The 16,816-nt window shown below is 43.0% G+C and overlaps 1 protein-coding gene across 27 annotated transcripts in view; it reads right to left on the bottom strand.

Annotated features, from left to right (window-relative positions):
* The window catches only part of PARD3 (par-3 family cell polarity regulator), a 771,876-nt gene that overhangs the window by 471,319 nt on the left and 283,741 nt on the right, over positions 1-16,816 (bottom strand). For 22 of the 27 annotated variants that reach the window (XM_068235737.1, XM_068235760.1, XM_068235736.1 and 19 more), the window contains 2 exons: positions 8,741-8,913; positions 480-611 (listed from right to left, as the gene is read on the bottom strand). In XM_068235737.1, coding sequence (XP_068091838.1) covers positions 480-611; positions 8,741-8,913 — 305 coding nt within the window. The remainder of the gene's footprint in view (positions 1-479; positions 612-8,740; positions 8,914-16,816) is intronic. The other 5 variants (XM_068235761.1, XM_068235764.1, XM_068235748.1 and 2 more) reach the window with 1 other exon arrangement.

Raw genomic sequence — 16,816 nt, 5'->3', positions numbered from 1 at the left:
ACGCACTGCAACGATAAAAGCACAAAGAGCCAAGTGTAAAAGAGCTGGGAAATCATTCAAACTTGACAGCAGATTCTGCTGTTAGGGAAACTTGCTGACTGCTGTAGCTCTGATCACATGAAAAGCTGTGCAGCCAATAGAAACACAGTGGGTTGGGGCTTTTACAGAAAGAAAACGTTGATTGGTTAGTCATCTTGAGAAAGAGATTGACAACTGCACACAGGTAGTGACCACAGATAAAAAGAGAAGCACATACATCCATTGTACCTAGAAGAGTTTAGACTATGCAGTGCGATGCTTCGTTTATTACGGTTGTGGCGGGTTTACTTTCAGGTAGACAACGCAGTTACAGACCAAACTTTATGCTTGCCAGTTTCCCAAGTAACTAACAAGCAATGGAATGGGTACAACCTACTGGGCCACCTCTAGGGGACGCTGTCTCTTTAAAACGGCATCAAATAAAAGGATCAATGTTTTACCTGCTCCTGCCTCTCTAGCCACTTGTCCACCAGGGGGTGACTGGCACTCAGGGAAGAGCGAGCTTTATCCCTTTCAAACTGTTTAGACCAGTTACTGGTATCCCTGGGCAGACTCCTGTAGTTCTCATCTTTCTGTTTTAAAAGAAAGAAAAACACGTTATTGAACTATTCTGACTGCAAACACAGAGCAAACATACTACTGGGAGACCACCACCAACATCACCACTGTATCTAACTACGCGGGCAATGCATGCATCACAAAGGAGGCACCAAAATATCACTACATACAACACAAGCCAAGCTATGTGTCCCTCACAGCCATGACCACAACAATGGACTCTAGTCTCCGGGACATAGATCGCTTAAAAAACTGTATACAAGGGTGATAACGCATCCTTAATTATTATCTATGGATTCTATAATGTATGTGAAGAGAGTCAGCTTCCAAACTATCAACTTTTCCATCTTTAAAATCCAAATAAATATTCCTTTCAAGTCCCACTTGTGGTCCGAAATAAATTACCAATTGGAAGAAAAGGTAATACTCACCTCTTCAGTCCTCCACGTCATTGGTTTCCAGGTCCCCAGCCCCCTCGCTGTGATTAACGTAGGGGTCAATGGCGATCGGGAAGACCAGAGTTGTGTTCATGAGGTGATTCAAATGAGGCTTAATTGCCTAAGCTGTGCGGCTGGGAGAGAGGGGGTTACTTACCCATAAATCCGTCATCTATGTGTCTCAAACGTCTTGGAAGTGTGGTAGTGAGTCTTGCAACGCGTCCCATAGGACGCGTGCAAGACGTTTGGGACACATAGAAGATGACAGACTTATGGGTAAATAACCCCCTCTTCCCCAGCCGCACAGCTGAGGCAATTAAGCCTCATTTGAATCACAAATTAAAGTCCTTCGGGACTCATGAGAACAACTCTGGTGATGACCATCTACAATGGGATCAGTCATAATGGTCGCTTAACGATTGTCATGGGTAATCTGCCGTGGTTGAACATCGTTTCACAAACTTTTGTTAAACAATGTTACGCGAGATTGTGAAAACCTTCTGGTAGCCTTTACAGTATGGTATGAGCCTTTACAAGTTCACTACTTTTACTTTCATGTCTGACTTAGGCACTCACATCTAATGATCATGTGAAAACAAGACCTCAACTGTTCAACATTACGATTATGAAACGGAGGATTGAGTTCATCCATAGGGAATCACCTTAAATCATTTTTCTTCCCCCAATTAAGCATATCTATTCAGGGCACCATCTATGTATAGGTTGCATTTTAGAGCAGAATAGAGTAATAATCGTAGATGGTTACAAAACAAGCAACAAGAAATAAAAACCTTCATGACCAGATACGCATAACAGAATAATCTCTAATCCTACTGTATTTCTTAGCTTTACTTTTTGGGTGACTTTGAAAGTACCAACTACAGTATATTCAATATTGAAAGAGGCAATTTAGCAGTGGGTGAAATAAGATGGCTGGAGGCTGTAGACGTGTAGAAGACGCAGACAGGGTACAATCCAGGCACGAGCCACCGAACACGAAGGAAGAACACTGTCCCGCTGTGCAGTTTCACCTGTTTGAAGCTTATTACTTGAATTTGGAGACAGTCACATCCACCCGTTGAGAAGAAAGCCAGCAGCTGGTCTGTGTGATCCCGGAGCAGAACTGCCACTTAGATCAGGAGGAGAATATAAGTGGGAGACTTAAAACATGTGCCCAGCTGGTTGCTACTGCTGCCTGGAATAACACCATGAAGGGAGACTAATCTCAACATTCGCACACTCCCACCGAGCACCAAATCTGTGCTTGTAATGTACAGAGAGGAGATTGTTCCTCCCATTGCTAAACAAGACATGGATCACATGAAAATGCTACTTATGATTTAAAGGCTGATATATATATATTTTCAAGGTTTTATCAAGTTTAGGGCTTCTCAGTCTTATAAAAACAAGGTTTGATGAAGACTCCATGGGCAAATGGAAAATGAGCCTTGTAACATAAGCACTTGCTACATTAGGATTCTTGATGTAAGATAGAATATGAATATGCAACCTTCCTCCAATAGGAAGACACAATAGCCTCAATTCATTAAGCTTATCTCCTGTCTTTAATAACGTTTCTAGAGTGATCACCATGGTGATAAGGCATGTCGTATTCAGGAAACATTTTACCTCAGGCAACCCTAAAGTTAACTCTTCTGTCTTTAAGTTAACTCTTCAATCCTTAAAATAACTCCAGAATTCTAGACAGGCGGTTAATTAACTGCGTGTGAAAATAACTACAGAGGCGGTAACTTAAGGAATGAAGAGATAAGATAACTCTCTCACTGCGTGGTGGCAAGTTTTCTCTTGCCTTATTACCTCCAGCATGATCTTAGTGAATTGAGGTCAATGCTCCAACATGGGGAGAAACAACTGAGGGATAAAATGTGTCATGATATAGCAGCTAGTTATGATGTTGGGATAATACAGGAACATATTCTATCATTTTTCTATCTGCTGTGTATTATGTCAAAGGTGTAGATATGCCAGGCTAGCTTCATGGACTGTTAATGTGATTGTGTGTGGGTGTCAATAGACCTACATTTACATTGAATTCCTCTGGAAGCAGGGAGCTTGGACATTAGCATACAGTTCCTCTGGACAGCCAGGAACAGGTAATTAGGTTCCCTTTTGTCAGGTAATTAGGTTCCCTTTTGTCTGGCATCATGCAAATGCGGTGCATTGCTTTGATCTTTTGTATTAATGTAGACGGCTGCCTGTTGGTCAAAACACTATCCGACTAAGTGAGTCTGCCAAGTTCAAAGTGGACAGGAATGTTTGAAATTTACATGACAGCCTACTGGAAATGGGTGAAGGGTTGAAGTCCTTTTGATACAATTTTTACATGTGGAAGTTAGATCTCTGGAAATTGAATTATGTCTGAAATTTAATTAAACTAGTTCCCCCGTCCAAACGGGCTTGCAGCCTCAAGGCAAATATTCCAGCATAAAAAGCAGGGGCAGATACCTAAAATCAGTCCACTCCTGACGGTAGCTGAAGCTGGACTCCCGGTCCAAGCTAAGTGGCTCCTGGCCCCACCAGAACTGTGTCCGTCCACAAAAACCAAGTCCAAGGTTCTTCTATCTTGATCCCTGTTTATTTTGGTAAGCAAATAGCCTTGTGTTTATCTTTGTAACTTTTACTTTGTAACTTTTTTACTTTGTTTTTTGTACATCTTTTGTATATATTTTCTGAATTGTTCCATTTTTTTCCTGGAATATTAAATCGTTATTTAATAAGTTTGACTTCTGCTGTACTAAACTAACACTCATAGCCTAGAAGAGACTGAAGTGTAACTGTGTACAAGTCCATGCCTGATTGTACGTTTGAGCAACCCTACCGTATGAGATTGTCATAGCATTGTGTGTATGGGGCACTTTTGCGCTCGGCAGCAGAGTGGCTAACAGTAATGTTCGGAACGACTGTTAGTGGTTTTGCTGCACTACAGTGTAACTTGCATTACCAGTCAGTGCCTGATTGTGCCGTGTTATTGTACAACTCTACTGTGTGTGTGGGTGCGTGGAGTTCCCGTATTCGGCCTAAAGCGCAAAGCTGACCCGAATACGAAAACGCGGATTGCGCGCTGAGCACTCGACAGCTGAGTGGACGTGTCTAGCAACAGCTAGTGGTGGCAGTAAGAAGCGTTTGAGGGGTCACAGCCTTGTTTTAGCTTGACTAAGGCTGCTTCCCCTCTCGATCTGGTCTGGGGATGCCACATTTCCCCCAATGGCAGGAAAAATGTGGCCCTTTTATTTGGCTGCTAAAGGGTTGATGACTTGGGGCACTTTTCCACTAACTGCAATCCGCTTCAAAAAGCAGATGACAGCTGGTTTGACATTCACAAGAGTGGGGTGTTCATTACCTAAACCCAATTGCTGCAGCATAAACTAGGGCAAGTGGAAATTGCTGCTCGCAAGCGCAATTACCAGTGGAAAAGGGCCCTAAATGTACATAGATGACAAACTCAACACCTAAAGAACATCCTAGCAAAAATCTCTGGAGGAACAGAAAAAGGTTACAAGACCTGTTCTGTAATCAGAGAAAGCAAAAGGAGTGTAAACACCACCATGGAAGAAGCAAAGAAGCACCTGATTTCATAGTCAACTGGGTGCAAAAAAACAACAACAAAAAACCAGGGCTGAAAAAACATTTCTGAAAATGCGGGCATTCATTGGTGCCATTTCAATAAAATAAAAAATATATAACTGAAATTAGTTAGATACCAGCTCTATTGAAGGGGCCTTGGCTAGCTGTCTCCTGTTCTTGAAATGGAACCCTAACCAATAATACGACATACTTGCATCATTTTTGGTCCATGGTATAAAGTACCTATAAATGCATATTTGTCAAGGAAAATGGAAATACAACATCACTGCAAGTAGATACAAGGAGGAGAGGATTAAAAAAAAAAAAATAGGGGGTTGGGCAAAACTCCCCACCAGCAATACTTCTCAGCACCAACTTTTCACATTCTTCATGTAGACCACAGGTGTCAAACTCCAGGCCTGGAGGGCCAGATCCATGGCAGTGTTAAGGATAGACTAACAAACAGAACAATGTGTTCTACCTGATGGATCACACCTTTCCTGATTCAGACCCATCAATTAATTTGAGCTGTGTCAAAAATGTGTGAGGAACTCAGCCCTCGAAGGACCAGTTTCACATCCCTTATGTAGACCGTTATCCACAATTAAGTTCAAAACTCATTAGCTTGGGGCTTCACTCCAAGTATCCATCACTGGATCTGCCCCTCCCCCTTTTTCTTATAAAAGCATCCTTGTCCTAACAAAGTGCTCATTCCCTCCTCTGTGTGCGTCCAAAAGAATGGTAGGGGTAAGTACATTTTGTAGTGTAGATGATTATGGTATCTGGAGACCCACGTAACTTGCCAATAGTAGCAACTAGTTGCTAGCACTGGAGTCTAGTTGTCTATGTGACAAGCCCTAACAGGTGTTACTCTATACCTATACTGATAGCAAATTAGCTGCAGCGTATAGCATTTCCTGGTCTACATTTGTGCTGCTCAAATGTTTCTCTCTCCTCCCCATTTGTAAAACCTCCACAATGCAGCCCTCGATAAAGACAAAAGAAATACAGAGAGCCCAATATAGTGTAGTATGCAAAACAACGGGTTGGAAATGAAAAGTATATAATGTGTATACTCACAAACGTAGGTTACCGCCTAGGTAACCACTGTATAGGCAGGTGAGGAGATTAGACCTGTCCTCACTCAGGATTAAAAGTCGCTCTCTCTAGATAAGGAAAAATGGGGATCAACCTCCCCCCCCCCCCCCCCCCACCAGGGGTGGATATTGATAATGTAAGAGTGAACAGAGGCGCCAGCAGGATAAAAGGTTCTAAAAGGCTTAAAATCCCTCAGGAGGTGGTGGTGGACCCACCTTCCCGAAGCAGACAAGATACCGTCAGTTTTATGACAACAGGTTTATCAATATATGGCAGAGGCGCTATACGTGACCTTGAGACTATACTGTGTACTCCTATCTGTTTATTGCCTGAGGAAGCGGGAACATCCCCGTGAAATGCGTTGCACTGTTTTGGAGTATATTGATAAACCTGTTGTCATAAAACTGACGGAATCTTGTCTGCTTCGGGAAGACGAGTCCACCACCACCTCCTGAGGGCTTTGAAGCCTTTTAGAACCTTTTATCCTGCTGGCGCCTCTGTTCACTCTTACATTACCAATGCAGCCCTCATCTGCTTTGTTCAAAAACAATTTCAGCACTCCATCAGAAATTGGGGATGGCAGACAAATTAACCTTTGCTAACACCCATCATCAGCTTACTGGAATGCTACAATGAGTCCACACTCCTGAGGTGACTGAAGGTCATTCTCATGTAGTTTAATTGTCCAAAATTGTGGGGGTTAACATTTCCCAAACGTGGAATGACACAAAAGTCAGAAGTTATCTTAAAATCCTTATTCAATCTAATGACTTAGGCCTGGTTTCCACTTGTGCGTTTTGTGTCAGATTTTTCTCTCAGAAAATTTGCATTGATTTTGCAACGAATGTTAATGAATGGGGAGGTTTCCATTCAATGCGAATTTTCATTTGCGTTCGTACGCAAGTGTAAAAATCTGAGGTACTGTATCATTTTTTTGGACATCACGTACCGCACGATTCGCGTACAATGCTTTGTACAGGCAATGCGAATTTTCGCATTATTTGCCCGAAAATTCACATTAGATCCATGGTAACAGGAAGTTGTCAGCAGTCATCACTAAGCTGTTACTAGGCAGAATATATTATATTTAGCTAATGCAAATTTTCGCGTAACAAATTCGCATAAAAACGTGTAAAAATTTACATGCGAATTTTCACCAATTAAAATCTTATACGATTTTTTTTGCAGGCGAAAATGTCACGCTACAGTGGAAATGTAGCCTCAGTTTGAAGCAGGCACTTAGAATCCCACAGTCTTTACAAACACTGCTCTTAAACGTACACCTCATCACAGACTAGTGTACATCGATAATGCTCTCAAAGTTAGGCAAATATCACTAAGCTTACTAGACTATTATATGAACATGAATAAGAACATGCATACAGTATTCTGGTTATCCGTAACTCAACTAACCAACACACTCACCCAACGAGAACAAACCATCAGCAGTACTTACAGTGGTGAATGCCAACTTCTTAGGGCCTGTTTCCACTACACGCAGAATGAATGCAGAAAAACTGACTCCAATGAATGCCTATGGGGAAAATCTGCATCAGAAAAATCGCATTTAGTGGAAACAGGCCCATATGCATTCATTGGAGTCAGTTTTTCTGCATCCGCTCTGCATCCAATCTGCGTGCAGTGGAAACTGGCCCTTAGGCTGTTTGAGGGCTCTGCTATACTTAAAGAGACTCAGAGCTGAGTCATACCATTTTATTTTTTTTACTTACCCGGGGCTTCCTCCAGCCCCATAAGCATGGATGTGTCCCTCGCCGACCTCCTTAGCGCCTCCGTTAAAGGGAAGGTTCAAGCAAAATAAAAAAATGAGTTTCACTTACCTGGGGCTTCTCCCAGCCCCATGCAGCCATCCTGTGCCCTCGTAGTCACTCACTGCTGCTCCAGTCCCCCGCTGGCAGCTTGGCGACCTCGGAGGTCGGCGGGACGCATTGCGTACATTTTTACGCATTCCCGCTAGTGCAGGAACATTAACACATGCATTTTTACGCGTTACTGGTTCTATGCGTAAATTTTTACGCAATGAACCAGTGATGCGTAAAAATGTATGTGTTAATGTTCCTGCACTAGCTGGAATGCGTAAAAATGTACGCAATGCGTCCCGCCGACCTCCGAGGTCGCCAAGCTGCCAGCGGGGGACTGGAGCAGCAGTGAGTTATTACGAGGGCACAGGATGGCTGCATGGGGCTGGGAGAAGCCCCAGGTAAGTGAAACTCATTTTTTTATTTTGCTTGGACATTTCGTTTAAGCTGCAATCTTCTCCGGTAAGAGGCTCAGTGAAGTCAGCGGGGGGCCTTCTGCGCATGCGCAGACCTGCGCAAGCGTAGAAGGCCGGGGCTGATGTTAACCAACCAGACTGAGCCTGACTAAGCTGCGTACCGGGGGTAGACTGCGGCTGAACGGAGGACTGTAGGAGAACCGCGTGGGACACATCCATGCTTATGACTCATCTCAGGGTTCCACAGCTCATCCAAGGTTAAAATACTTACAATTATTGTATTTTAACATTTAATTCAGAGTGCATGGCATGTATATAGAATGAGGTATAGTACTGTATTAGCTAGGCCTATTTTTAACAGCTCTCAAGCTACCATACAGCACACTTATACAGCATCAGACAATCCCCATGGGTGCCGGATAACTGGGACTCTACTGTCTCCGTAATAGGCAAGTAAAAACTCAAGCAAGGTACCACATTTTTAAACACTGTGAATTAATTTAAATCTAATCTCGGGGAACGCATGAATCCAGTGATCCAGGAGCATATGGTATTACAGATGGGAGAAGGTGAACTTGGGAAAGGCTAATTGTTTGGTAATGCATCTGTGTTTCTCTGACCCACTGACCGACACGAGAGCAGCAGACACAACAGTTGTACTTTTTCACAGAGAGAATTGTTGCCTCGGGGCTGCAGCCCAGCGGAGGATACGGCAATAAGACTATTGACATGAAGAAACAATTACACCCAGAGAGCAGAATGAGAACGTTCAGTCCTCGGAGATCCATACCTTCCTGTCATTGCCGCCGTGGCCTCCAGCAGCATTCTTTTTGGTGAAGCCCGCTGTTGTTGACCACCTTGTTGGGTTCCTGCGATCTTCTGGTGTGAAGTTTGAGTCGCTGACTGAGGTGGTAATTCCAACTAATGCTGGGTCACTACTACGGCGGACGTGCAGGGGCATATCTGAAAGAGGAGAGATTGTGACATTAAATAATCATACCTGCTGTACCACAAAAGCAAGGTCTGGTGAGATCTGTATGCAAAGAACAATCAATCCTTACATTTATTTACTGTTAAAGTAAGGGGATTGTAACCATCTTAAAAAGAAACCGTAACCAAGAATTGAACTTCATCCCAATCAGTAGCCGATACCTCCTTTCCCACGAGAAATCTATTCCTTTTCTCAAACGGATCATTGGGGGCTCTGTATGGCTGATTGTGGTGAAACCCCTCCCACAGTGTGATGTCAGCACCTCACAGCACTGAGGTACTGACATCACACTGTGGGAGCCTTGTTGCATTGTGGGAATTCGCTGTTTCCAACTGCCAAAAAATGCACTCAGAATCTCCCTTCAGTGACATCACCTGCCAGCAGTAAAAATGTCACCATGTGATAAATGTCAGACTGTAAGGAAAGATTTTACAATGAGCAAACAATGACTAAATCATTTATACATAATTATTGTAAAAATTAAGCACTTTTTTATTACATTATTTTCACTGGCGGTCCTTTTTAAAGGACAACTATCACGTACATTTGAAACATTTAAAATACATATGAACATCTCTTCAAGAGAAATGCACCATAAATTACTATTTTCCTATGTTGCTGTCATTTTCAGTGGGTAGTACAAATCTGACAGATTGGTCAGGTTTTGGACTAGTCCATCTTCTCATGGGGAGATACTCAGCTATCTCTTTACTTACAAAGCATTTTGCTGAACTGCAATTACTTAGTCCACCTGCCAAAATAGTGTCAAAGTGGTAAATCAAGCTGACAGATTCTTCCTGGAAGGGCTTTTTGGAAAATACTGAGAAAAAGACTTGAAAGAGATTTGAAATCAGCGGAGAGTCGGGATAGCAATAACTAGACAGACTAAACAGCCCTCTTTAGGGGTAGCCAACAATAGTGGGAATGACAATTTGAGGGGAAGAAGTTTTCACACCTAAGTGTATACACTTCATGTATTGAAATATTACCCCTTTACGGGCACAAAGCGTTTTGTTGGAGGTACCCGGCTTCCTCTGGTGACTTCTTAAAAGTGTGTGTGTGTGTATTTCACACTAACAAAAGACGAAACACATCCTTCCCCACCCTACAAGCTTCAAGTCATAAAAGTTAAAACACACAGATAATACAAGATGCCAGCACTCAGGAACAGGGCTGTAGAGTCGGAGTCATTTGGGGTACCTGGGCCCACATGCAATTCACTTTTTCTCCTGAGTTTTCTCCTGGAAGGTAATTTTTCATTGTGCATCCAAAAAAAAAAAAAAAAAAAAAAAAAAAAACTTTTCAGCATTTTGTTATTGAAAAAGTACCAAAAAGTAATTAAAAAACTATAATCAAAATTATTTTAAGTATTTTATTGCTTGCTGGTGATTTAAAATGCATTTTATTTACAAGTTGTGAAAATATCACCTAGGAGAAAACTCAGGTGATAAAGTGAATTGCAAATGGGCCCTGGAGTCAGAGTCTGATGTTTCAATAAACTGAGGAGTTGGAGTCGGATGATTTTTGAATCAAATCCATAGCCTGTAAAAATTAGACTGAGGTGTCGGAGTTGAGGAGTCGGCAATTTTGGAGACGGAGGTTTCATAAACTGAGGAGTCTGGGATGGATGATTTCTGAGCAGACTCTACCTGCCTGGCTCGGGGTGACGGTCAGGAGCTATGAGGACGCAGTGGCATTTGTAGCTCACCTTCCCTGGGATCCAGATGCTGGCAGCTCGTCTTCTTCAGACTCTTGGAGGCTCCCGATCACTCAGGTGAGATTGCCGTTTGTCACATGAGGACAGTTGGCAATAGGGTACAACGCTGCAGGAAATTTCTCTGCATATGATGTTAGGGTCTAAAGGCACATGAAAAAAATGTTGTACTGCTTTTAGTCCCTAAAATCAGGAAAGAATCATACCGCCAGGGAAGTTAAAGACCAGGTTCCTCGGCTCCCCTAAGGTTAATATACTTTTAGTTACTGTACTTTAAAGGGATACTGTAGGGGGGGTCGGGGGAAAATGAGTTGAAGTTACCCGGGGCTTTTAATGGTCCCCCGCAGGCATCCTGTGCCCGCGCAGCCGCTCACCGATGCTCTGGCCCCGCCTCCTGGAATTTCAGACTTTAAAGTCAGAGAACCACTGCACCTGCGTTCCCGGGTCCTCGCTTTCCCTGATGTCACCAGGAGCGTACGGCGCAGGCACAGACCATACTGGGCCTGCACAGTACGCGCCTGGTGACATCAGCGGGAGCGAGGACACGGCAACGCAGGCGCAGTGGTTTTCAGACTTTAAAGTCTGAAATTCCAGAAGTGAACCGGAGGCGGGGCCGGAGCATTAGGGAGTGGCTGCGCAGGCACAGGATGTCCGTGGGGGACCATTAGAAGCCCCGGGTAAGTTCAACTAATTTTCCCCCGACCCCCCTACAGTATCCCTTCAACATTTAATGAAGATTTCATGGTATGTATATAGAGTGAGGTATAGTGATCTATTATCTAGGCCTATTTTTTCCATTGAGTCAAGAAACCAGAAAGCACACTTATCCAGAATTGGCCAATTCCATCAGTGCCTGATAACCGAGACTCTACTATTTAAAAGACACAAGCAAAAAATAAAAATATAATCTAATGAATTAGTTGTGTAGTACAGCTAAGAAATAAAATATTAGGTATGGTTTCCAGTACAGTTAGAGTTAAGAAACTCCAGATATCTATGCAAAAGTGCCACTGAGCTTCACGACTTTCAAAGTCGCAGAGAGCTCTGTCTTCTAAAGTTTGTTATCTCAACTGTCTGTCACTGTATTGTTTTTTCTTCTGCAGAGGACAGTTCAAAAGTTTCCTTGCCTGCTCTGTAAAATCATTTAGAATGCTGAGTAGTGTGTAAACTGCAAATATAAGAGAATGATGCAATGATATAAAAAAAACGATATCACTGAAAATAAAAACATGAGAATATTTTCTTTGGTACTAGTAATTATCCGTACAACACAATCAATTCATTATATCAATTTTTTTTTTTTTGCTTCAGTGTCTTTAAACGTGATTGGATATAAAGGAATTGACATTTTGATTGTCCTTCCACAGTGAATCAGCCCAAGTCTAGCAGTGTATGAGCTCCATGACAAAGCCGTATACAAAACAGGTTTCTGCTATGGATTACTGGATTACTATTTTCCCAACACAATTTGTTATCAAACAGGACCCAGTTTCCAATGTAATCATCGGGAGGACGTCCGTTTGTTTAACTGTCCGCAGGAGGACCTGTCAGGATCCCCAGAAGATGACTTCACACACAGACAGGCAGAGGTCACCTTCCAGACGCGTCCACCTATTTGCGAGATAGCGATCTAATCAATGCCTCAAGTGCTCTTGTCGCTCTGCACCTTTATCTACATCAAAAGAAGAAACACAGAAAACCAAACTGTCGCTTTCAGACGCTTGAGTGTCAAAACATGCCAGAGCGGGTTCATTTACGGTTTCATTTTTATAGACTAGATAACTGCTATTACAACGCAAGGATTAAACTGTGATTATATAAAGAGTTACCTCTATTGTTTGATTTCCAGACTCCGGGAAGCCCACAAAATCTCAAGACGAAAAAAAAGAATATTGTTGGTAAAGTCGTATTTGTAAATGAGAGAGGATGTGCTGTATGCACACTGGACCCACTGACTGGTGAACAGAGATGGATTGAGAGGTCATGGAGCCCTAGGCAAGATAGTGGACTTAGGGCCTCCTTGTGGTCTTTTTGGTAAACTGAAGGGGAGAGAGGTCAGAGAAGGTGGCTGGTGGGCCCCTTGACACCCACTAGGCTCCCAAGCACCTGCCTAGGTTGCCTGGTGGACGATCCTGCTCTGCTGGTGAAGCAATGGGTCGAAATCTCGGCAAGATAGGAAGCAGTTGGCCCCTTCACTGTTGGAAATAAATCAGGTAGTGATCGATTCCCTACCACCCTGTAATCAGGTTTCAGCAGAAATAAACTGAGAATCGATCCAACGCTACTGTTGTACCTCTCAGTAGAGTGCAATTATTTGCAGTCATCAATTTCAAAACCAATTGATGGAGATTCTCTGAAATGCTTTATCGTGCTTTGAATGACAAAAAGCCTGAAATCCCGGTGTTGTATTTTACCATTTTATATTCTGCTGGACTTTTGGCCTGGCCTGATGTTAGTTACATTGTCTGTGTTGTATCATGTAATGCTGTTGTGGATAGTGTATTAGTTAAAGGGGAACTGAAGAGAGAGCTATATGGAGGCTGTCAAGTTTATTTCCTTTTAATCAATACCAGTTGCCTGGCAGCCCTGCTGGTCTATTTCTCTGCAGTAGTATCTGAATAACACCAGAAACAAGCATGCAGCTAGTCTTGTCAGATCTGACTTTAAAGTCTGAACCACTGAAACACCTGATCTGCTGAATGCTTGTTCAGGGGCTATGGTTAATAGTATTAGAGGCAGATGATCAGCAGGGCTGCCAGGCAACTGGTATTGCTTAAAAAGAAATAAACATGACAGCCTCCATATACCTCTCTCTTCAGTTCCTCTTTAAGGGCTCTGCCTCAGACATAGGAGACATGGGTCAAATCTCAACTCTTCCTTTTCAGTAAGACTACACCTACTCAGTAAGGAGACCTTGGACACGACTCCTATAAAGCGTGCCCTAGTGGCTGCAGCTCTGGTGCCAGGGGCGTAGCAATAGGGGGTGCAGAGGTAGCGACCGCATCGGGGCCCTTGGGCCAGAGGGGCCCCGAGTGGCCCTCCCTCAACTGCAGTATTAGCTCTCTATTGGTCCTGTGCTCATAATAATCACTTCTACAGATACTTTGAACAGTAGTAATCATTAACAAACTGTTCCCCATCCCCTTCTTGCACCTCTGACACTGTAGTTGCCATTGGCAGGTTTTGGTGCGCCATATCAATTGTTATGTATAGAGTGCTTGGGGGGCCCCATTGTAAAACTTGCATCGGGGCCCACAGCTCCTTAGCTACGCCACTGTCTGGTGCTTTGAGTTATTTAAAAACACAACACCACACTCATATTTTATAAACGTATTTGGGAATGGACTAATCAGGGAGGTTCTGTGTGGATCAACAAACACTGCAAACTATGTGCCTACACAGATCTAGAAACAAAATGTGTGCCTGAAATACGACTTTAAGAAAAAAAAAACAATATAACAGAACAGTGCCTCCCCCATAAAATGTTTTGTAAGCAAAGGGACCATCTAGCAAAGTGATTTAGTGTTCCAAACAACTGAGTTGAGCCTCAGTACCTCATGATTTTATAGGAGGGCATCCACCATCAATAACATATTGGATTAAGCCCAGACGACCTGTGTTGGAGAGAAGGCAGATGTCAGGCGCAGCGCTCAATCTGCAGAGTCCACGAGTAGCGCTGAAGAGTTTTCACAGTAACTGTAAACAGCCAGGTAATATTTAGGCAATAATTCATTTTTCAAGTTGACAGCTACTGGCTCTGTAGGCAAAGGATAAGATAGAGGGTCTGGAAGAGATTATTACTTGTGCAGGAATCGAACTGTCATAGGCCAGAATGAAATGTGCGGCGTCCCAGAAAGAATGGATAGGCAATAGTCCGCGGGAACTCTCAAGTTTATTAGGCCTAAGAAAACCATCAGCGAGTCAAAATCATCTCCCACATGGAGACGGGACTTATTCTTTTCCACTTAATTCTCACTGGCAAGGAAGGTGCAATATAAAAACAGACACGTGGAAAACTCCCAGGCCACAGCAAGTCATCTGTATGGAATTCTATACGGTAGATGCTGCAGGCTTCATCATCCACACACCATACAGAGACCACAGTCTGAACATTTAATTCCTATCATCTTGTGATAACGGAAGAAGGCTCTTCGAGTTGTTTTTACGTTCTCATTATTGAGGGAACTGTATGAGATAAACCACCTCAGAGACTTCTTAGATCTGCTTCATGAATTCACAGCCATGAGGAACAACACAAGAAGTGGGAGGTAAGTGTAATTTCACTTTACACTACATAGTGCTTGTGCTCCTAACTTAGGTTGTATGAAACAATAGTTTAAGATAAAATTTGGGTGCCTTTTCAAAACATGTGCAGGTGTTGTGCAATGTCTCCAACAGCTTGCTAGGCACTTGGCATGCTGAAAAACCATGGCTGATCACTAGTGTTCCGTACCAATGCAGACATGTACCGAATCAGGAAAAAAGGGTGCAGGAGCCCTTACAGAAAAAAGGGTGCTGCTGTGGCGCCTATTATGAAAGCCGCAATGGCAAAGTAGAGAAATTTGGGTTTGAAGGAGGCCTCTGGGCACCTCAACCTTTTCTTTGCCTTTTTTTTTTGGGGGGGGGGGGGGAGGGGAGGAGTTAGGAGCTACCAGGAGGGGCTAGGGTTAGGCACCACCAGGGGGTGTTTAGGGTTAGGCACCACCGGGGGAGAGGGTTTAGTGTTAGGCAACACCGGAGGGTAGGGGTTAGGCACTGGTAGTGGAGGGTTCTGTGAGAGAGTAGGGTTAGGTTTTGCAGTAGGATGGTGCTAATTTTAGCAATATTCAACTAGTGGCAATCCCCTGAGCCCATTTTTTACAGGCACCTTTTTTCATGTATGCGATATGGACAGTTCACCCTTGCCGATTCAGCATTGCTCCAGTTTCCTATGTAGAGTAGGCCAAACACATGTCCATTTTTTCTACATCAATACCCAAAAGATTTGACCATTCTAATCAGAATCTATAGCACTATATGTTGCATAAAATACAATTTTTATCAAAGATTTATAGAACCTATCAACTGGATGGAAAATCTCGATCAATCGGAGGGGAAGGTGGCATTTAGTAGAGTAACACTGTAGTTCATGGCAAAATCTACTGAATAACCGATGTGCAGTGTGTGGAAAGATTTGATCACTCTGATCACATTTACAACAGAGAGGGAATCAATCACTTTTCCACATTGGATGTCAATCAATGCGTGTTTGGCCACTATAACAAACTAAAAACAGTTATCTGAATGTTGTAAATAGTCCTATATAAATGCCAGCAGTGTGTTTGATACAGTTTTCCTTTAATAACACTGACAAGCCTCCTCACAGAAGGATGACTAGTGCGGTATATGCCCACCATCTCCGTGTACAGGAAGTATTATTGTCTGCCCTCCCCATTACAACATTGTTATGAAGGTAGACATCACTCACTGAAGGGTAATACAATGTTCTGGGCTGTCACCTGAGATAATCAGGGATAATCAATAGCACAGACCAGCAAGACAAAGTGCTGTGAAAGGGAAGTAGCAGCTTCTTTTAGCAGATTGCTTTTGTGTTTCTCTGTCTGCGGTTTTGAGGTTTCCAGGTTTAATTGGAGAAATGCTCTGCTCACAGAAGAGGCAGCATCTATTCTGTCAGGAAAACAGATCCTGGCAGCCGCAAATATACAAGGAATTGACTGCTGCAGAGAAACGTGGATTCAGGTGGATTATAGACCATAGATGGGAAGAGAGCAATCCAGCTCTAAGTTTACCAGCAACACCCCTGTCTCTCAGACTAGGCAGGCACAAAAATAGAAGTCATGGCTCTGAATGCTGATGGAGAACAAGATTACGGGCCTAGTTCAGGTAACCTTAAACCGGATCCGAGATGAAAAACTAACTATAACAAGTAACTTGTCTATATATCTTATCTAAAGTTTAGATAGTTTATACAGCGTATCTAGCTGCAAACAGCTTTAATAGAATATGATTCTTTCTTCCTGCAATACAATGACAGCAGACATGTTTGTAAACATTACACAGAGGCAGGCTTATCTGTATCTTGAGCAAAAAAACCTAATCCCCTCTCCTCCTCCCCTCTGCCTCTGAAATCTCTGGCTAGTAATACCTCCCCCTCCTCCTGC

The sequence above is a fragment of the Hyperolius riggenbachi genome, chromosome 5 (genome assembly GCF_040937935.1).
Source record: "Hyperolius riggenbachi isolate aHypRig1 chromosome 5, aHypRig1.pri, whole genome shotgun sequence".
In the NCBI taxonomy this organism is placed as follows: Eukaryota; Metazoa; Chordata; class Amphibia; order Anura; family Hyperoliidae; genus Hyperolius; species Hyperolius riggenbachi.
Note: the sequence above shows the minus strand (reverse complement) of the source record. Positions and strands in the feature narration are given on the sequence as shown.